Source organism: Ixodes scapularis, unplaced genomic scaffold (assembly GCF_016920785.2).
Source record: "Ixodes scapularis isolate PalLabHiFi unplaced genomic scaffold, ASM1692078v2 PGA_scaffold3__209_contigs__length_174095766, whole genome shotgun sequence".
Classification (NCBI taxonomy): Eukaryota; Metazoa; Arthropoda; class Arachnida; order Ixodida; family Ixodidae; genus Ixodes; species Ixodes scapularis.
Window position 1 is genome coordinate 119,167,206 of NW_024609868.1, and position 23,304 is coordinate 119,190,509.

The 23,304-nt window shown below is 46.5% G+C and overlaps 1 protein-coding gene across 1 annotated transcript in view; it reads right to left on the minus strand.

Moving 5' to 3' along the window:
* The window catches only part of LOC8052842 (juvenile hormone acid O-methyltransferase), a 30,235-nt gene extending 15,167 nt beyond the window's left edge, over positions 1 to 15,068 (minus strand). Inside the window, exons 1-2 of the mRNA XM_002434114.3 lie at positions 14,535 to 15,068; positions 9,409 to 9,565 (exon numbers count right to left, since the gene is read on the minus strand). Coding sequence (XP_002434159.3) covers positions 9,409 to 9,565; positions 14,535 to 15,068 — 691 coding nt within the window. The remainder of the gene's footprint in view (positions 1 to 9,408; positions 9,566 to 14,534) is intronic.
* Positions 15,069 to 23,304: the final 8,236 nt, after the last annotated feature.

Consider the following 23,304-nt stretch of genomic DNA (forward strand, 5'->3'; position numbering starts at 1 on the left):
GAGCATACTACGACTTTGGGTTTGTATTCGAAGACTCTCTTCTCGAGTATATCGTACAACACGTGCGAGGGGAGAGTCGGGCCATCGAAAGTGATGAGAATGGAGCCAGACAATCCCATGGGTCGCGCCGAGAGAGCTCGGTGTGGAGGACATGTGATCATTCGTTGTAGTGTCTGTGCGTTCGATTCGTCGACGCCGTGAATGACGCCCCGGGCATTTTCTCGCCTAGCTGGCTCGTAGGTTTGCACTAGAATTGGCGTCTCGCCCCCGAATAGGAAAGATTCCACCTGGAGGAGGTGGTCTCTTAGCTGGGGGTTGGAGGTGTCTATGGCAATCGTGTTGGACCTGTGCAGCACGCAAACCTTGAAACCGGTCGTTACGCGAACCTTGTTCGCCTGGCTTCTGACCGCGTCTATGAAGAGCTCCGGGAAGAGTGCCGCCATCCTGATCGGTTGTTTCGGCCGTAGAATGACGGTGTAGTTCGTGGTACGTACTTTCCTTCTGCGTTGAGTGACGGGCGTCCAGCCATCCTCATCGGCGTCCGCGGGGTTTGCGATGGACCCAAAGTTAGCCCACGTAGCCATCCGGCGGGCAGCCTCGTGGGACGCTGAATAACATATCTTAAGGAATTAAGTTTAGACACTGCTGCAATTAGTGCTCCCCAACAGAACGTTCCTCGCGGTCTTTTCGGTAAACATTGAAACGTTCACTTCCTTGAAATATTTCTGAGTTGTTAATTGATATGATAACCAAGTTTAAATAAGAACAACGGTTTATCCACCACCCCTCTCAGATCCCCAAGCTGAGCAAGATAGTTCAGAAGGAGCACCTGAATTGTATGAAATTGCATGATTGTTTTCAGAACTCTGAAATGAGGCTCACGCAGAGATTCAACTTTCATGTTGATTGTACATAAAGCAGTTATTATTTGAATAAAGCATTTTGTGGCGCAGTTTAAGAGTGCTTCTTGCCAACTTTAATTAGCTTCCTCCTAGTAAGGCCAGTGGCAAAAAAAAAGCCTTTCGCTACGGTCACGTCTACCGTTTTTATTTCGCTTTGCAAGATAAAATAAGATCATATGTTTAAAAAAAATTAACAATGGTGGGGGCGATTTTCGTTTGCAGAAAAAGAACCTAGTCTTTGTGCGCGTTCAATACCATATGTTTCGTTCACAGAAGAATGACATTACTCAGCAGGTTTGTTACCTTTTTGTTCAGCGTACTCCACGTTTCCGAATATCGGCAGTATCATAAAATATAACGCTGTTACGACGAGACCGGTCCTCCATATTGTTACGAATGACAATTGATGAGGCGACGAATAACTGAAAGAAACTTTGCATTTGATAGGGCGAACTTGTGGCCAATATAAAAAAAAAATTAACATCGCAGTCCTCGATGGTGGTGTGACAGCAGGATTGAGCGCTGGGACGAGACTGACTGTGGCTCGCCACGCGGAGCCCCTTATGTAGGCGTGGGCTTCTTGAACAATCGGCATAGAAGATTCGGGGCGTAAGACAGTCGAACCTCGAACAAGCAACAGGGGGAGTTGCTATTTGCACGGCATCAACCGAGGGTCACGTGATGCTCAAGAGATGCCGTTTCTCTGCGGCACGCATTTCTGTTGGTAGAGAGTCGCGTGACTTCTTTCTTCTTCGCGTTTTGTCGGCACAACACGGCATCACTTTGCCTGCATTCATGTTGGTCGCAAAGCGAATTCACTGCCCGTGAACCATCGCTTCCAGCTGATTGACTAACCCTTTTCAGCGATTAATTCAAGACAACAATTGCAGCCACACGGGAACAGCACAAATAGAGAAACAAGTGCTACGATAGAAAAACTGGCAACGACGTGTTGTGCGGGGAAGAAACACACGGCTTGGAACTACAGTGGAGCGGCTCGTTTTATCGGATTTTATATAATTACTGGATGAGCGTATCCTTTTTACTAAGAGATTCATCCCCTGAGCCGTTCAAAATAGTTTCGGAGGTATGACCTTACTGAGAAAAAATCTACATGCTGGAAATAATATTTATTGCGTAGGTGCTCAACGAGAAATGCGTGCGCTCAAAACGACGAGAATAAAAGGCGTGAGCGCAGAGGTCGGCAGTACTAATTGGGTATAGTCTGCTGTTCTGTTGATGTTTGTATGTGCTGTGTATGTGTATGCGCTTTTGTATGTGTTCAGCCGGTGCTTAAGGTACGCGTAATGTATGTATATTTATTCATAATAAAGGTGCCCGAACCGCAATGGGGGCGTGGGCAAATAGATATTTTTGTGGCCCATAGGTTGGCGGTACCTAGCGCCACCTAGCATAGCTACTTGCAATGATGACGATGGTGATGATGAGGTTACGGCTATTCCTTTTGCAACGGGCGGGCCCGAACTGTGTTCGTGCACCAAGCCTGGGGGTCCATTGGAAGCTTAGTTTCCCATGAGAACGACTTTTCTCCACCGGTCCTCCAGGCGTCGTTTTGAGGTCCCAACAGCTGACCAGTTTGGACTTGATCGGTTTCATTGTGCGTTAGGGCGCTGTTTGCTTGTCCGTCACGTCCTGTATTGGTGGCTTGATTGCGTTCGTGAGTGCACCCATCGAAGCCCAAAGCATGAGCGAACGCCAGAGGGCTCTGGGAACAGGGGCCACTGAAATCTGTAAGGGTCGGCTCCTGAGCCGCACACTCAAGCACATTATATGCTATTGCTTCATCGTAGGCCCCACACGCCCGGCACAGACTCGCGATCTCAGTTGCGTCAAAGTGCCGTCTGTAGGAGAGCGTACGTAGGGCCCCGGCTTATGCCTCAAAGAACAATAAGCTGCCAAGGCTATTATCGTAAAGCCAAGTCTCTGAGGCGATGGTCTGCTTGTGTGTCACGTAGACATCCAGCGTCGACTTTGTGTGTCCCACCTGGAGCCACTGTTGAATCTCGTGGTCACGGACCTTCTGCCGGATCTCCGAGTCCCTTTTCCGTGCCTTCGATGACTCTATGGGGTCAGCAAAAAAAGTCGTATTTGCGTTGGAGATGATTTAAGCCTGTTTGTCAGCGGGTTTATAGCCCCGTGAGGCGGGTGTATCGGAACAACCAAGAGGCCCAACAGCACATGTCCATGTGTCGAAGCCGTCCGTCGAACATAATTGTACTGTTGGCTTCCCGAGCCTCAAAGAAAGTCCAGCCCAGCTCACCCTGCACGGCTTCATTTGTTACTGCCCCATGACAGCCAAGCACGTGGAGGCTAGCCTCTTTTTGCCTTCGCTTTATGCGGTCTTGGACATCTCCTAGGACCTATACCACAGCGTTAGCAAATGTTAATCCAAGCACCACCACCACCTTCCACAGCTACCTAGACACAATGAACCTATTGTAACTCCAGCGGCTTCGTTTTCAGAGAATGCTGGCTCCTCGGATGGCTCATTGCCGAAGGTGGGCGTGGTGCTCTTTCAGGTAGTCGTCTGCGTTTGACAGTATGATGCGCCAGTACTTGTACTCGCTGAAGACTGACATGTTGTCTTCACCTAGTCGAAGGTCGCCGAGTGTTATGTTTGGTAAACCTGCGAATACTACTGCTGCCGACTTGAATTGCAAGCCAATCCCGCTTCTTCTTCTGTGCAGATGTGTAATAAACTCTGCACTTTGTTCACTAATTCTGCCCTTAGCACTATGCCATCTGCATATGGAAATCCCGGTAGTGTCCAGTTTATTTTAATTTTGCTTCTAGGTAGACCAACCAAAATCCCAGCCCCCACCGAATGAGTTTCATCTCTAGCCGAGCTACATATATGTACAAAAGTGGAGATAATGGGCATCCCTGATGGATACATGTTGTTACCAGGATCTTCTCAGAGTTGGCTCCATTCAGGTGTGTACTAACCGTGTTGCCTTTGTACTGAGGGTGATTGAGAACGATCCACTCTTGTCGTATGTTGAACTCTGAGTTGTCCGAGGAGCTAGTCATGTGGCACGCTGTCGTAGGCTTTTGCGATGTCCAGGAAACACCATATCAAACTCCTTTTTTTTCTTTTAGGGCCACCTCGATAGCTTGCGTTAAAGTAAAGACGTGACCTTCCAACCTGCGGTTCCGTCGAAACCTTCCTTGAAGTTACGTGAGCAAGAACTACTTTTCCACTCGTGCCGTCATGCGCACGTTCAGGACGTGTGCGAAAGTTCTGTATACTGTGCTGGTCACAGTCAGCGGTCTGTAGTTACGAAGGTGACGTCCGTCACTGCCCTTGTTTGCAACGAGTACAACCTTGCCACGCCTTCAATCTCCAGGTAGAGCTTCGGTTCCATAAGCAATTTTGGTGAAAATTTCACCAAGTTGATCCCTTGAATCTTTCTGTAGTCCCTTGAAGATGCTTTCAGGAATGTCGTCCAACCCCTATGCGGTGCTGCTTTTGAGGTGGGCCAGAGCGCGTATCACTGACACCTTGCTGATTGCTTCACTAGTGTACCTAAGGACATCCGAAATGCAGTTGTCTTTTCTGGGGGAAGATATCTTGAAGTGGCGCTGATAATGGGAGAAAGCACATCTACCAGGTCACCTTTAATGCGTTATCTAGTCCTTCTGTAGGTAGTCCCGTGTTCTTGTCAATGATGATCGGTTTCTGATCTCCTCCGTTAGGTGTTCCAAGATGAATCTAAAATTTTCTCGCTGCATCATTTCCGCTTGGACTAATGTATCGCATTGTGTCAAGGTCAGCTTGAGATTTTTTTTTCTTGAACGAGTTTTTATGTTGTTTGCTTCTGCGCTTGGTACCTGCGCCATTTGATAGGAACTTGGTCACTGGGTCCCCTAGGATCATTTGGTTTTCTCCATCCAACTGTTGTCGCATCTTGATAGTAGCTGGTACCTCTGCGTTCCATCACCACTTTCTCTGTCGTCGCCCACCACGGTCTCTCGTTGAATGTTGTCTGATAGCCACTTGAGTTCTTCCACGAATTCTAAGTGCCCAGCAGCATTCTTTCTCCTGCTGCTGTTCTCGAAATCCTCAACTATCTCCATAGCTGTCTGAGGCGAAAACCTGGCACGGTTTGTACATAAGGGATTTCGCTTGGGTGTTTTCTACGTTGCCTTGGAGAATTGCAGTTTCAGTTGTTTATGAGCACTTCCTACACTATGTGCATCAACTTCATCAATATGTACGTGAACGAGATATTGAGCCAGGGTCTGCGAGACTAAACGTAGTCGATACATGCTTTACTCTAGCGAGCACTCCAAGTGGACTAACACTCACATACATTTCTGAGATTTATAATCTCCAAGCCAGGGTCTTCGGTCATCAGCATCACGCCAATTCTCGTCCTCCCAACCGTCCAGTTCGTGTGTACGTTTGTTGAAATCACTTATCAAGAGTACTTCTCTCGCAGCAGCCAGGACCTTAACGTTATTCAGCACACAGGCGACCAAACGCTGGTTCCTCTTTCTTAGTATATGTCCAACCGACAAAAAAAGTATGCACACAGCTACCGAGATACAAATATTTCTTCTGCTAGTCATATGTGATCCCAGGACTTCTGTCGTACAGATTGCATACGGCCCAACACCATTTTGCGTAGGTTGGCGACTCTTCAAGATCACATAGATGGGTCTCAGCTACTCAAAGAAGAAATATTTCTTCAGCTTCTAGCTCGCCAAATAGTTTCTTTCTATTTCAGCTCCAGTATCGGTCTATGGAGGTTGATAAATCCCACCACATCGGTTGGTTGTCAGCTGCATCTACGTCGCTTCAGTCTGCTTCTTCCGCCTTGTCCTCCGATCTTCACTCCAATGTCTATGACCCCTCTCCTCGGAGGCGTTTTTACACTCAGTACCACTGATTCCAGTGGCCCAGGTGCTGACCCCCTTTCTCTTCCAGCATCGCACACAAGTCTTTTGGAGGGGGAAGGAGAGGTGGAAACAAGCAGGCATTGACGCTGGGAGTGGCCAGGTTTCTGTGAGGTGTCTCGGCGGTCCTCCACCTCGTGAAACCTTGTACTGAATTCGGAGTCGTTTCATCTGGGGAAGCCGACCCATGGAGGGAGGGGGGGGGGGGGGGGGGGGCGTGCTTTCTTTTTTATTCACGTTTTTGCGGATACTTTATGTTCTTTGACGCAGGCGTCAAAGAACTTAAAGTCACTGCTTACGCCACTACCGAGGCGAGTTCTACTCTTGTCACGACAGCCTTTCGCGTTGTAAACCCGTCTACTGGACTTGAATGAAGTCGCGAGAGGGCTGTTTCGAATGCCAGTGCACATGTCACCTTTGTAGGCAGAGCAACAACGTAGCAATCGCGACGCGAGGGCTGACTCCGCCTCGATCTGGCCGACCGCGCTCGCTCAGCTCAAATGCTAGCGTGGGATTCTCTAGCACCGTTAGCTTACTAAAGATGCAGGACGCTACTTTGCCGTCGCAAACCTTTTTTCCCTTCGTACGGTGGCCGATTAAGCTAACGCGTCTTAGCTTGAAGCGTGAAGCGAAAGCTTGCGCTGCAGGACCTCCTCACTCGCAGAAATATGGGACAAGGGGTACAGGGGTGCACCCCTTGTCCCATATGTAACATCCCAAAACTACATTTCGACGTTCTGTCCACCGACGCCGAGCTGCCGATATCAACTTTTACGAGCGGCTCGATAGTCGAGCGAGACAACTTATTAAAATAGCTAATGTACTCGTTAAAGGCTACAACCAGACAATAAACGTTATTTTGGCCCTGCTGCAAAACCACTGTAATTTTTTTTTGTATTCTTCGATAGGCACATTACCTATTTAGTACGTTATATCCAACAGCTATCAAGCCGCTCGTAAAAGTTGGTATTGCCAGCTGGACGTCAGTGGACAGAACGACGAAATGTAGCTTTGGGGTGTTACATATGGGACAAGGGGTGTGCCCCTGTACACCCCCTATTTCGGAGAGTGCTGGGTTCGATCCCCACCTTCTGCCCGCTTCGTTCTGGACGAGTTTCGTACCGGCACGCGTTTGTGTAATCACTTCTGCGTGATGCACGCTAAAGACCCCAGGTTAGCGGTTGTACTGCACTGGCTGTATTTCTCATCTATAGCTACGAGAAAGGTCACCCGTGGAGGCGTACTAGCATCAAAACTGTCTAAGCGTACAAGCAACACCATTTTTTGCTGGGTTCGGCAGATGACAACTGGTGCCACATCGCGTTGAATCTTCACGGATCCCTTCCTTCTCGTCTGTGTGTTTAAGTTGTGGTTCTGCAGTGCCCGTGTCGACGTATATCTCGGATTGCATATTTACAATCCGGTATTTTTATCGTAAGTGCGCTGCAATTAATCTACTTCTTGGCGACAATTGATCGCTCTTCTACGGGTACTATTTCAGATTACCTCTGGAATTCGGCAGTGTCTATCTCCCGGCAGGCGGGAGAATAATTTCCCCGAAATTCTACCGGCAGTCGTCTGTCACTAGCTGTTTGAAATCATGTGACCAATGCAGGTAAAATTCTGACTTTCTTATTCTCCCTGCGTTTTGTGAAAACAAGTTTCATGAAGACCTTTTCGTGGATACACGTTTCGTGGACACACATTTCGTCGCGCGTGTACTCTTGAGGCGCGTGCTCACCTACCCAACCGACCCGTTTAGGCCGCCTCCTGCCAACGATCTGCGGCGGCGCATTAAAAAAAAAAACTAATTTGAGTTTTTACGAAACATCGCGTGTCGATGAAATGATCCGTCGACGAAACGTCGTTAGATGAACTGATTGTACCGCCAATGAATGGCGACTGCCGGCAGAAATTTGAGGAAATGATTCTGCCGGCTGCCGGGACACTAGACACTACCCAAGAATTACCTCGGATATTGTTTGCTTTGAAAACAAGTTGTATAACAGCTTAGTGGTACCTCTTCACATATTACAGAATGCTTAGTTTGAACTTGTCTACGGAATACGCTGTATATAATGAACTTCTAGGAGATATGAGAACAATCCTTTGTGTCTGTTTACCTGTTTCTTTGCAAACACCTGGATGAGTCCTTTTTTTTTTTTAAGGTTTGCTTGATGTTTTGAATAGGTTTATCAAGTTCGAAAAATCTTGAATAGGTTTGAGATGCCTAACGTTCTTTTATATCTAGATATAAGGTCGGCTCTCCTTTATTACGATATAGTGACAAGGTTTCACATTTCATACGATTCCGGTAAAACAAATTATAGGCAGATATAGCACGATAGGACGAGCTAAAGAACAAACTATAGCAGACAATGCAGAGGGCTATAGGCGGTTAAATAGACCGCAGGAAATGCTGTACGCAGCCATAGCACAATGGATAAAGAGGACCATAAGACGAACTATAGAATTATCTATAGCAGACCATACAGAGAGCAATAGGCAGCTGAAGAAATCATAAAAAAATCCACAGGCTGCTATATAGCACGCAGGCTAGAAATATCCATAGAGTAAGCCATAGAGATTTCTATAGACGACCATACAAGAAGCTATAGGTGACTAAAGATACCGTAGAAAAAACCATAGGCAGCTATAGAACTCTGGTTAAAGAGATTCAGAGAGAAAGCCCTAGAAATATATAACAGATCATACGAAAAGCTATGGGCGGCTAAAAGAACCAAAAGAACAACTATAAGCAGCTATAGCATACTTTCTAAAGAGACCCCACTGAGTAAACCATGCAAAATTTTATAGCTTTCTATTGAGAAAATTATAAATAATTATAGCCAACCAGTGATAGGCCATAGAAAAAGCTAGAGACAGCCACAGAGGAGACAATCGGTAAAGCTATAGAGAGCCATATAAGAGGCTGTAACAGCTTGGGCCAATTTTCTATAGCCGGCTAAACAAAGGATTTTTATAGCCGACCATGGACCATTTTTGTATAGGCAAAGTCGCCGCCGAGATTACACGTTATCTCACTCCATGTTGAGCTACAGCCGCTGCCATAGGAGCCGTCAGGTCGAGTCCCAAGCCAGTTAGAAATAACCTCGCATATTGGTTCCACGCGTGTTTGAAGGCAGCGAACTGATTGGCGCGTCGGAGAAATATGTCACGTTGTCTCTAACCGGCTCGTGATTGGACATTGCGGCCCGCAACATTGACTGTAGACAGCTGCAGGGTGAAACCAAGTGCAGAAAATTGGAAAACTTGTACATAGCAGGAGTTCTGGCTATTGACCAATCGCTTGTCAATCGTAAATTATCATCAGGTCCTTTTAAGATGTTTAGATTATCTTTGCTACAAACTCCGATTCTACTATAATGTATCGCCCTCATTCTGTTATGAAATATATTTAGTGGGTTCTCACCACCATCTGTATGGAATAGATTTCGGCTACTTTTAGCAAAATGCTTCTACGACAACGATTTCAAGAGCAGAATGTGTCACAACCGGGAGAGCTTATTCATATTAAAATGTGCCTATTATGTAGTCTACTGGAACGTACACCAAGAATACTCACCAATCAAGTGTTCCAGGCTTGCAAATTTGTGCTCCATTGTCATCACTTTGCATGTTGTTGTCGTCAGCTCGGCAGTCTTAAGCAGACTCTTCACGTACGAGATGAGATCTTCCCTGGTCTCTAGGCCCACACTCGGAGGGATCGGCCCCTCCAAGATCTGTGCACGAAAGACGCATGACGCAGTTCTTGTAACACAATATATTTGGTTTTAATCAAGATTACGGGTGTCTTGGGACGCTCACAAATTATCATAAAACACTTTACCAGTGGGAATAGATCTCACTCCGGGGAATTTCAATAGCCTTGCCGTGGACAGTTTTCGCGTAGTTCAAGCGGCTAGACACGCCGCAGCTTTTCAGTCTTTTCCTATTAATTGATGATGATGATGACTATGGGACTTTTCTTTTAGAGCGCAGCTCTTAGGCGCCCGTTTTTGACCTTGCGAATGCACAGCATTCGCGAGGTCAAAAGTGTGACCAGTCGTCCAACAATGGTCCACCAGTTCAGTTTTTGATCTTGTGGCATGTGTTGCCTTCTCCACGTCTCTTTTGTGCTCTTTGAAGCGGGTACTCCGTTTGCGGCCAGTTTCTCCAATGTAACACTTGTCACACTCCTGACAGTTCACTTTGTATACAATACCACTTTGAGATTCAGGAGGGGTTGGATTTTTTGCCTTCGAAATGAGGTCACTATATGGGGCTTGAAAGTTGTTCGTATACCTAGTGGAAGGAGGGACCGGCGAATAGATTCTGAGACGCCTTTTACATAAGGGATAGTCACCACGCCTGCTTTGTAATTATTAGTCGCTTTTGTTCTTCCCTGCTGCATCTGTTTACGTGTGTTTTTAATAAAACCTTGTGAATACCCGCGCCTCAAAAGGGATCCGATAACAGTCTGAACTTCCGATGCTCGTAATACTGAATTTGAAGGGAAATGTTCTGATCGGCTTATTAAAGTTTTTACAACAGCTCGCTTATGTTCCACAGGGTGGTGAAAATTGAAACTCAAAAAATTACCGGTATCACAAGGTTTACGATACACGGTGGTTTCAATCTGACCGGTGTCACTTCGGCAAACAGTTACATCCAGAAAAGGTAACGTGCTATCTTGTTCAACTTTTTGCGTGAACTGTATGGAAGATTCAATGCTGTTTAGGGTTGCATGGAAGTTATCGACGTGATCCTCATTTAAAATAACGAAAGTGTCATCTACGTAACGTTGATAGAATTTGACAGGGCATGCTTTTACTTCTAACGCGGTTTGCTCTATGTGTTCCATTACCCGATTAGCCAAGGTCACAGATACCGGACTACCCATTGGGCAACCCTCAATCTGACGATAGAATTGTCCACGGAAGGTGAAATGCGACTGATTTAGACAAAAACGCAAAATAATGATAATATCCTCAACTGTAAGAGATGTCCGTGACTAAAGTGTAGAATCATTACGCAGGCGTGTTTCGGCAACTTCCACTACAAGAGTGGTCGGAACATTAGTGAACAAAGATATGACATCAAACGAGACCATTACATCTCCCTTGTCCAGAACATGACCTCGAATCAGGTCAACAAATTCTCGAGAGTTTATCACTGTAAATTTGTTATTCCCTGTTATGGGAGAAAGCAGCTCTACTAGATACTTTGATAGGTTGTACGTGGGGGAACCAACAAACGAAAAAATCGGTCGTAGAGGACAATCGGGTTTGTGAATTTTGGGAAGGCCGTAAAGTTTAGGAGTATAACCATCGGAAGAAAAAAGGCGGCGGTAAATTGGTGTATTCGCAGTGACCCATCCGCCTGCAATTCTAACCGCGGCCCCCTCCCCGACGTGTACACCGACATCCTGAAATAACTTTTCATTTAACTTCCCATCCACGACGGACGTAAAAGAAGTTCAAGTGAGTGCAAACGATGATAATGTCTCCCGTATGCCATGGACGAATAAGTCGTCAGAACCAGCGCTACGGATGAAGAGAAAGAAGAGGAAGCGTTGGATTGCTGGTAGCGAGTCGGGTGTTCCTAGAGCCACTCTATATGGCAGCGTAACTGCCAGAGTAGCGACACGACGCAAAATTATCTAGATGCACGACGTCAGATGCGCTGATAGTGATCTCCATTTTGGACCTGAGAGGTTGCCATGGTAACCGTGCTTCTAGCGACGCCGGGCGGCAACCTTTGTAGTCTAGTTGATATCTCCATTCGCTCATTGAAAAGTGGTATAAGACGCTTGGCATCGCGGTACGGCAAGAACCTCTGGAGGAACAGTGCCTGTTTTTTCTGAAAAGTGAGACGATTTGCAGCCCGGGGACTGTCGGGCGACGAGAGCTGCTATATGGTATCGTACGTGCACGGACAATGCGAGAGGTTTTCGACGCCGCCGGGAAGGCGGCCGCTTCGTGGGACGAACGTACCGTCCTAGTACTTTCGGACTTCGCTCCGATGGAACAAAATTAAGCCGGCCACGACAGGACGATTAGCTCGGGGCATGACTGCTGCTCGACTGCCCCATAGTGAGCGAGTATATGTTTAGCATCATACTTCTTCAAGGCCTGATCATCCCTTCAAGATGAGATTTTCTCACCAACTGGTGAGGAGCGACGTCGACGGGGTTCAACCAAGAAGGACGGCATTGTGGTCTTTAGGGAATTGTTGACGCCATCAAAAGAGACGGACGCCGGATATGAGGTCTTCTTGCCGACAGGCCAAATGGTATTTCGGAAGTTTACCGGCATTCAAAACGTCAATATTTTTATCTGGTGTAGCACACATATCCGTGTTAAAGGGGCCACGAAATTATTTTAAGCTTCTTCTTCCTTACCTGTAATCCTCAACTCGAAAGAGAACTGTGAAATCACGCAGTGTGACATGCTAGGGCACCGGTGCGATGGCCCCAAGCTTTCACCGTGCTTTTTAAGCGCACCGTAGAACTTGGCATTCCCAAGTGATGATAAGTTTTTCAGGACACTCATTGGCCAGGAACTCGAATTCAAATATCCATGGACGAATTGATTGCTGACGAGCGCATACATCCGAGCGACGCAGTTTTCGTGTCCAATGCGTGAGTTGGGGTCGGCTGACGTCATTTTGGCCTTTGTAGGCATTGTAAAGAGGATATTTAGAACCACACACACATGATGATAACATCATAGCACACTGACATTAAGTAGCACAAAACGGGCCCAGCTACAGAAAATAAATATTACACTCGTAAGAAATAAATACGTCTTTGACTTGTTAATTACAAAGACGAACACACCTCTGAGCATCTAAGTTTAATAGTATCTGTTGATGCATTGTTATATAGCAGGACATTTCATATACGTCACTTGAGAAAACGGGAGTTTTTCACTTGAAAAACAAACCAAAAAACACTGCGATCAAATGCAAGCCATTGCAACGAAAGCAAGTTATATTAAAATCTTCAGAACTGCCAATTCGTAAAATTGGCGATTAGTAAAAAAGGTTAAAGATCGCAGGAGCTTCCTCGCTAAAAAATGCTGCGATTATTCGGTGACCCAGGGCTGAAACAATTTCCCCAAGGCCCTACACGCGCCGTATACCTTTCGTTATGATTCTCAGAAATTCAGACTTTCAGAGGAAGCTAGAAAAATGCGAAAATTTTATCCTAAAAGCTATGTGGAGCTCAAGTTCGTCTGCTTCTTTTTGCAGGGGTTGTGGTGACGTCAGAACGCCGAAATCTGAGTGGCTCCGATCGATTGAAGGATAGTGGGTAGACCTAAAAGGCAAGCTCCCTTGAGGCCCACCCACTATTCTTTATTCAGAACCAATCAGAGCTCGGCGTCTTAATGACGTCACTACAAACCCTACTAAAAAAAGCAGATAAACTTGCGCTGCGCATATCGTAAAATCGCTGATTAGTATACTTGGGAGTTGTGTGAACATTTACACAGCGTGTAGTTGGTCAGCCATTTCAAAGTTGCGACGAGTCACTCGCTGTAGATGAGCAATTTAGCCAATGCAGTATAACCGCTAGCCTGGGGTCAATAGGTCTTTAACGTGCACCACGCAGTAGTGATACACAACCGCAAGCCGGTACGATGCTCATCCAGATCGAAACGGGAGGGGGTGGGGATTGAACCCAGGTTCCCTGGTTGATTAGTACATAACGTAAACATCGCAGAAGCTTCCTCGCTAAAAGTTTGTGATCATGCGGTTACCTGGGGCAAAAACAAATTCCCCAAGGTCCAACATGCGACGCATAGATTTCGCATCGATTCTCAGACACTCCAACATTCAAATAAAGCTAAGAGAATGCGAAAATTGCATGCTAAATGTCTTATCGATCCTCAAACACATCCGGAAACCCGAGCACCGCTAAGGCGATATTACTGATGCTGTCGCACAGTTGCTAATATCCAGAGCGATCTTGCACAGAAAGGGTATAAAGTATCATTCTTTCAGATCTTCATGTTATACCTACATCAGAAAGCACGAAGAAGCCCTAAATCGTCGGCAAGCTGCGGCACATCACGACTCCTGCGCACCGAACGAACTCGCATCCACCAGCTCTGGGCGCTGCCATCTCACCGATGACATCACGGTTGTTGAGAGGTCACGCAACGAGTCGTCACTCGATTGCTACGGAAACCGAGCCAGCTCAGCTCGTTGCTATGGTACCGCGTGTGACCAATCGCGGTGAGAGGCGGCACAGGGAAAAGCGTGGCGCTACTCTGGCAGCTACGCTGCCATATCGAGTGGCTCTAGGTGTTCCCAGGTCGCACTGATGATTTCTCCCGTATAGGAGACGAAACATCTGATAAATTGTTGGTATTGTTATGCAAGTCGGAGGTATTTGTTTTTAATCATGAACCCCGGCTTTTGGAACATTTTTGCACGTTTCGGGGAAAAGTAAAAAAAAAATCCTTGATTTAATTGCTACTTGGTATACATTTACATATTTTAAGAGGCAGCGCCTTTGTATTCCGCAGTAAAAAGGAAAATATGTTGTTTTTACACTTTTCTCGCTATTAAGCTCGGAGGTCAATGCAACCTACTAGATTAATTAATCGATTAAAACGAAGTAATTAATCGCCTTAAACTGTTTCATCGACGCCCACCTCCGTTTACCGTCTATAGAAATGTAAAAAAATGTTAATACTGCCTTACCTCTCTGTACTTCTCCCAACGATGCATCGTGGCCAGTTTTTTGTGAAACCGCATCGGAGGGCTGTAAGCGTTGAAGATAAGGAAACACTCTCCTCCTGGTTTCATCAATCTGGCGACATTCCTCAAAACCGGTTCTTGGTCTCTCATCCAGTGCAAGCAGAAGAATGAGTAGACGCGATCAAACTCTCCGTAGCGTTCGACAAACTCGGACACATTATGCTTGGACCCAATGTCCAGGATATCGTAGCAGATCTTGGGATGGGCGAAGTGCTGCCGCGCGTACTGCACCAGGACCTCGGATTTGTCGGCGGCGACCATCCTTCGGAAGGGAGGACAGCGGGGCAGAAGGCAGTCACGCGTGAAGTCTCCGGGTCCGCAGCCCACGTCAAGAAACTGGTGGTCCGATGTTCTTTCAGCGTTAAAGGATCCTTCGAGTTCCAAAACCTTAATACCCATTTGCCGCTGCGGTTCATTCATCTGGAGATACGCTTCAGGCTCGAATGTCTTGGAAGTTCCCTTATCTTTCACGGACATGTTGGAGGCCACGAACTTAGTAATGACAAAAAAAAAAAATCCTAACGGCTCGCTGATGTCGGCGGTAAAAGGAGGTCGATTTCTAATCGCGTTCGAAATGGGTTTGGTAAGCGGACCTCATACTCCAGTAGCAACGGCGTAAGCCCCCTAAATGCCTTTGCTTTCCGAGTTTGCGAAAGCCGAACTGAAACACGTGCTCCTCTTCGAGTCAGCGCAGCTTGCGTGAGCGGACACAGCTGGTGCACATTGCAGCGAGTTGAATTAAATTCGCGCTTTTGTTCTCAGTTGGGGTTGTTGGCACAGGAAACTCCCCATCTGCATTTCGAAGGAGAAAACAAGAATGGGCAGTCCTGTGTTAATCGACAGTACACGGAGTCGCAGCAATAGCGGCGACACATCGCGGCGAAGTCGGTGGGAATCGGCGTCGCGTTCACAACAAGATGGACATCTCACAATTTTCTTCCGAACGCTTTTTCTTTTTTACGCTTAAAAACTTTTTTTTCGCGAGTTTTTGTAATTGGCAGTACTACGACGGCATTTTGTCATCTGCTATTTGCATTTTTCAAGAGAGCGCGCGCAGTCGCCGCATCGGATAATACGAAGGATGGCGTCACCCTAAACAGAAGAAAATTCGTAGAATTATTTTAGTGTACGCTAGAGGTTCAACTGGCTCTAGTGTCTGTGGGACTTTCGGTTTCAAATTGAAGCAAGCAGCAACCAGTCCACTTTTCCGGTGCTCCTGCGCATTCCTAGCGGAAATTGCGGGTGCATTCCCTCTCTCCGCCGGAGAGTGACAGGAACAACTTTTGGTACTTGGGTCATAGCAAATAGTAGGAAACATCATTAATATTATGAAAGACATTTGCTTTACTTACAGTAATTTTCCGATCAGTGAGTGAAATGCTTCCCAGAATTCCGGGTTCAGTTCCACGATAAGTGTGCAATATAAGTGCCGAATCTAAGCAAGAAAAAACACCTTTGTATCGACTTGTTCAAACAGCGCAAACATCTTAATGACGATTATATTGATATTCTGCGATATTTATATGCCACTAAAATTACTTTCCTCCCCTTTTTTTAGGAGCGGTTAAAACCCGTAAAACAGTAAAAGTACGCGCTCCATAAAAGGTGACTTTTTTTTTTAATATTATACTGAATCTATCGGGCAATAAGAGTTTTCTGGCTTTTCCCCATTTTACACGTTTTCGGGCATCCAGATATTTTTTCTGAACGCTAGAACAAACTTACCTTTGCACCCATACATAAACAGCATAGTGAATAAAACGAAGGTTATTTATTGCAAATTGCAATCCTTACTCGGCTTTTCTTTTTTATCCTCTGCATACGTCGGTATTCACTGATTGATTTTTTTCCAGTGTAAACTTCCAGCACCTGCTTGCACCTCTGTAGTAAAATGCAGCGCGATACGTTGAGAGACTGATCTTTGCGGGCCGTCTAAAGTGCCTTAAAAGCGCTAGTATACATGCTGAGCATCCTGTTAATGATTCCCAGCCAGTGAGAATTTCGGGATGGGTTGAAGAACGCCGAATAACGAACCACGAAGAAAGACACGTGATCATGATGCGACGAGAAGCTGAGGCAAAGGAGGAGGGGAGAGCGGCCGCGGACGTCAGAATGCCGAACTCTGATTGGAAGAATTAGTGGGGAGACCTAAAACTGGCTGTCTTTGCCTCCACGGTAATCCTCCAACGCGTTCGACGAGTGCAGTGGAGACAAAGGCTGCTAGCTTTAGGTCTACCCACTGAACACCCAAACCACCAGAGCTCGGCATTGTGACGTTCGCGGCCGCCATCGTCTCCCCCTTTCCCTCACTTTCTCTGTGAATAAAGTCACACTCTGCATTTCTCAAGCTGCCAGAGGCTATAGTTGAGAGAGAACTAAAAATAAGACCGGTATTATTATTATTATTATTTGCCTTTAAGAACGTTTGCTGCCCAAAACGAACTCGAAAAAGAAAAAGTATCCTGTCATTTCTAGCAGCAAAAAAAAAAAAAAAAAAAGAGAGAAAAGAAAGTCCACATTTGATATAAACATGTGTGTTCTTTTGATAAAACTGGGTTAATGATATAAGTAAAACAAATATTTGTCCAGAAAGATAAGCGGTCAAGCCAACTCTTGTTTTGGCCTAGTTAAATTGTCATTGGGACTTTAGACAGCAGGAGGTTAGCCTGCCTCCACATCTTTTCGGTGCTCACTGTGCACGGGGAGGCAGCCAACATAGCACGACCCCCAGACGCCGGTATCGCACGCCATGATAGAAACCGATAGGAGGGGGATTGGAAGTTGTCTGAAGACGGCCTTGCTCAAGTCTGCGGAGCGACCTTTCTCGCCGTTTATCACCAGACTCGAGACCATTGAATGTTTGGTCTTGAACCTTTGCAATGCATGGATGGACTGTCGGCCAGAAGGACGTACCATGTTTTCTTGCACCGTAAAAATAGGCTACACCTCTCAGAACGCCCCGCCAGGATATAACGGCAGCAGTTGAGACAGATGTCAAAGCTTCACGACTAACAGATAGATACCTGATCCCTAGATCTAGGTACGTAGCATCAAAGTTTGGATGATTATGACAATCGCGTCAATGCAAAGCCATATGCAGTGTCGCGATTTTCATTGTCATCCCGACTTTTGATAACATTAATAATAATGGCGGGGTAAAAAGTGCCCATGCGTCCAGTGAATTAGTACAGTCGGAGACAACTTTCCTTGAAATTTCCGGGGAGATGAGGAAAGCGCACGCACAGCGGCACTGAAGTGATTTTTTTTTCCTCGTTATTGTCATAACTCAGTCTTCGAACTCTAATCATTCTAAAAAGCCCGAAATTACATTCGTGCGCGGTCGATTTGCATATCCAAAAGTGATCGAAGTTCCCGACACTTACCGTCGGCACAGAACGACAGACCGCGCTACCGAACCTTGCTGAATAAGGTCGAACGACGGACGGCGCCTGTCAGCCACTCGAGGGCGATGTCGGCTTTAATCAGCGCGCAAAATGAGAGAGGGCACGTGAGCCCGGACTCTCACGTACCTACAACTACATTACCAGCAAGGGTTTCCAGACGCGGCTTCGGTACGCCTCAATGTAAGGTGGAGCACGCCAATTATAGGGCAACATAGAGAAGGTGCAGGGAGGGGTTCATATCGCATGACCGAATGACGTTTTGGCGAACAGCAACATTTGAGCGAATCAACGTTTTAGCGAATAACGAAGGCGCGTGTTAACTCCCCTCCCTCCCTCCCCCCCCCCCCCCCCCCCCCCTCCGCGCTGCGCTTACGACGCTTTGCGGCGACAGTCGGCGGCGGCTCATTGCAAAAAATGTGGACCCACTTGGCCCACCCGTAACCGCCGCCTCGCAGCGGCCGACTGTTCGCTAAAGTGTCATTCGGTGAAACGAGGGCGTTCGCTAAAACGTCATTCGATCAAGTAAGTCCCTCCCCGTAATCCCTCCCAAACGCGTTTAGAAAAAAAAAAAAAAAAAAACGCTCGTGGTGTGCAGGCGAACTTGCACCCCATATTCGCAATTCCAGCTCGCCGCTCACACTCTCGCGGACGAACGAAGAACCAGAGGAGCGGGGACGGTGGCGGAGACGACGGCAGGGACTGTCGACCTTGGTGCTGCCGCATGGTTCTGGTCGGAGTGTTTGTCCATCAGGCAGTTTCCACTTATAAAAGCAGCACGCTGATTTCCTGAACGCACGTCAACATCCCCGTCTCCTGTGTTATGTTCCTGCCCTGACCGCTTCGTATTCGTAGCCAATTAAAGTAATTTTAGCACACTGACCAGCATCAGTGAGCATGAGCACGGGAGATTCTGGAGAATCTATCCCCGTCTCGTCCACCATCTTGCGACTACAGCCCCGCCATCTACAGGGCGTAGCAGTTGTGAATAGAGGCCTTCGGAATAAATAGGCGTTGATAGCTGCATTAGTCAACATCTGGCTATCTGCACAAACATGAGATGAAATTTCGTAGTACTTGTTAAATCAGGATTCACGTGTTCGGCGGTTCCTTTCACTCTTTGCTCTTTTAACACAGAATTCATTTTTATCAGTCTAATTTCATAAAAATGGGTGATGTTTTACTGTAACGAAAACCAACCCACACCGAAAGGCGATACGATACGTCCACCAGAGTAATGGAATGCATATATGCCCAGAGCACGGTGGAACAAATATATTTAGGTGTTGACTCTCTGTCCGATGCGGCGACTGCATTATGTTTGGGGCACCGAGAGCGCTTCGTTCACACGGGGATAGATGGCGCCCAAGTATGGGATCCCTCCCAAACCGACCGCTCCGGTGGTTTTTCACAGCGGTGGTGCAACGGTGGTCCCGCATTCCCTCGCTCACCGCTTCTTGTTGTACGTCACCGCCGCCACGCAGCCACCAAGTCATCACAGTCCGTAAATCTGTGTTCTCTTCCTTCATGAAACGGGAACAGCGCGAAAATAAATGATGGACGAGTTGACGATAGAAACGGCGCTGACTACCAACTGAAAGGTTATTTGTGCACAAAACACGAAATAAACTGGAAAAAAAAGTCGGAAGACACCTAAGCACTTCTTATGAGTTGTGAATACGAAAGCATGAATGTCCAATGGAAAACCGCGGAGTGATCTGCGGAGTTTTGTGGCGCGAGTAATGTTTTCAAGTTGTGGCAGAAGCACCGCCGACGATGTGGATGATGGATGCAACGGCATATTGGTCGGCGGCGAGACGAGCAGAAGCCTCCGAGCGCGCGCCAACGTCTCCGTTTTAACCGGCGCGGGGCCCGCTGTGGGAAGGGGTTGTGGCGGTTAGTTTTATCGACGCGCTGGCGGCACTAAAGCCCCTTTATAAAGGCGTGTTTTACAAGTACCGCCAACCAGGGCCGTACCCAGAAAAAATTTTCAGGGGGGGTTTTCAGGGACAACAGCGGCCATTTTGTCTTATTTTCGCCTATGAATCATGTGCATCGGTGGCATATAATGGAGAGTTAAAGCAAACCGAAGAACCGGTCCCGGTTTGGTACCCGGTAGCCGACCGGTGCCACTGCGCGTGCGCAGATGTGGAGATTAAAATCGGCTGGCTGCAAGTGCACCGACCAGGGCCGTACCCAGAAAAAAATTTCGGGGGGGGTCAGAACCCCCTAACCCCCCCCCCCCCCCCCCCTGGTTACGGCCCTGCCGCCAACCATTGTTGTGGAAACGCGCGATACACATGCCACGAGCGGGTGGTGGGCCGCTATTCACTTTCAAGGGCCGCTCATTTCAGTGCTGCGCCGCCATTTGCTTCCAAGGACCGCTCGAGACACGGGCCTTGTGCACTCGCGCCTATGACGCTACTTCCCAGGTAACACGAAAACATTAGAATAACGTTATTTTTATGTTCGTCCCGAACGCTTGAGGAATGTTCTTAATGTCCGCCTGTATAAAGCTATTTGAAACGTTTGGCAGAACATTCTTATAACGTTTTGATAAACGTTATTTGAACACTTGGGAAACAATTTTGCAACGTAAATATAATGTCTGGAAAATAATTAACATAACATTACTGTAAACATTGTAATTACATTTGAAAAACATAAATAAATCCTTTAACCAGCGGTATTACAACATGAATATTGGCTGTTCCCTTTATAACGGGCGGTAGCTTGCGCCACCTAGCCTTGAATTATTTAATTGAGAAAAAAATTTTCCTTTTTTTTTTCTTCTTTCCGTTCTTTCCCGTACTTCATCTTTTTCTCCCTTTACCTCCTTGCAACTATCACCGGGCAGGTAGCGTACTTTCCAGAAAGACCTTTAAAAAATCAGGCGGAAAAAAAAGGAACCGGAGAACATATATTTTAACATTATTTTATTGTTTTACAAATAAAGTTGCATAAATGTTTCATTATTAACAGGAAAGTAACGTTTAAAATGTATGTTCTAACATCATTATTTGAATGTTTTATTTTTAACATTATTTCATTGTTCTACAAGTAAAGTTGCATTAACGTTTTATTATTAACACTGAAATAATGTTAGTAATAAATGTTCAAAAATTATTATTTAAAAGTTCTATTTCAAACGTTATTTGAGAGTTACATTAGTGATGTTATATTAACGTTTTATTATTAACACAGAAATAACGTTAGTAATAATTGTTCCAAAATCATTATTTGAACGTTCTATTTTTAACGTTATTTCAATTATATATATGATGTTACATTAATGTTAATAACACAACATACAAGATAATATGTTTTACTGGAACGTTATACTAATGTTTCAAATACAACTACAACATAATATCTTTAACTTGAATGTTACATTAATGTTCAGGTATAACACATAACGTTATTTAAACATACGCAACAATAAAATAACGTTACTACAATAGAGAGTTTTAGAATAGGGGGCCCCAACGCTTTGGGGAACCCAACGCTTTGGGGTACCCAACGCAACGACACCTCACGCAGCGTGCTTATAGAATAGGGTTTGTGAGGACGCAACGCGGCACGCTCGCCTTTTTCGCATGCAGCGCCATTGTGGACAACGAACGAATTTCTTAACAGTGAAAAATTATGAAAACGCAAAACGTTTGCGCTGAAACGACACTTTATTGTGGTTTGCGGTTCAAATAATAGGGAGGGTAACACCAGTTGGAACGGCACAGCAAGACCCATCTGCCGACCATCTCTGAATCAGAATATTTACTTCTCTGGTCACAAGTAGGGTGCCTCAATGACCTTCTGTTTAGAGTGATGCCACCCTTTGTAGTACCCGATGCCGACAGCACGCGCTCACGGGGAAAACACAAAGAAATCGACGAAAACAAAATGTTGGCATAGCACAGTCAGCGCCACAGACGCGTGCAGGGACACGCTCTTTCACGCGCTTCTGAACAAAAAATAAATGTAAAAGTGGGAACAAAATGGCCAGATGTCTCCACCCTAAGCAAAGCGCACATGAAGGCACCCTAGTCACAAGAGAGTACACGCTTTCAAATACCAGGCTATCATATGCCCCAATGGAATTATCTGCGAACTCGACGGGGCCATTCCCCGGTCACAGGCACGACGCTGGTAGGTGTAGCTTGCTTTTAGCCCATCCTGTAGTTGAAGCAGCACGACAGTTATAGAGAGTTTTATAATACGGTGTCCCAAAGCTTTAGACCCCAAAGAAATAGGTGCTCAGCACTGCGCATGCGTAGAACCCAAACTCCTTTTGGGGTTTTGGGTTTGCTCGCGCCCCCAACGTGAAATTCGAAAAATAGCGTGGGGCCCCCCCAAGTGCTTGGGGCCGGGTTGTGTCGGCAATCATGGCGGCGCCCTTTCCGCTCGCTTCGGTGCAAATTCGTCATGGTCGCTGCAGTATTAGCCAATTTCATTGCCAATGAATAGTGAAACCGGCTTTCGCTTTGCTTAACTCGCTCAAGTCGCAAAAAATGAGCGGTGGGCAAAGATCGTACCCGATTCTGGCCGTTTCTAAGCCTAAACATACGTCGTAATTGTTGACAAGGTGACGTATTGCTACACCGTGGCAAAAGGCTCGTTTACACAGACCCGTTTTTTTTTTTTTTTTTTACGTTACGAAAAGTCACCGGGAAATCTGTGCTTCGTATTAAACTGTGCCAGCAGCAGGTCGACCCGGTCGCGGATGGCCCGCGTGGAGAAATTTCTTCCGATTGCTTCGGAGACCCTTTCGGTAATTGAAGTCCATCTCCTGGAATCCTGAAATGGGTTAGTGGCGTACACTTCGCGTAGCACATAAATGCCATCGTCGATCAAGAAGCGAACGCGCGCGGGAGCCTTCTCTTCCGCCATTTTCTTCTGGCCTTAAATCGGCCTCGACTGGTTCGGCCATCCCGCTTCTGGTGTAGCCGAAACAATCCAATCCGTAGCGCTCTAATCTGGCGCTTGTTCTCGCGGTAGAGCCACTCTATACGGCAGCGTAGCTGCCAGAGTAGCGACACGACGCAAAATTATCTAGATGCACGATGTCAGAAGCGCTGATAGTGATCTCCATTTTGGGCCTGGGAGGTTGCCATGGTAACCGTGCTTCCAGCGACGCCGGGCGGCAACCTTCGTAGTCTAGTTGATATCTCCATTCGTTCATTGAAAAGTGGTATAAGACGCTTGGCCAGCTTGGCATCGCGGTACGGCAAGAACCTCTGGAGGAACGGTGCCTGTTTTTTCTGAAAAGTGAGACCTCGGGGACTGTCGGGCGACGAGAGCTGCTATGGTATCGT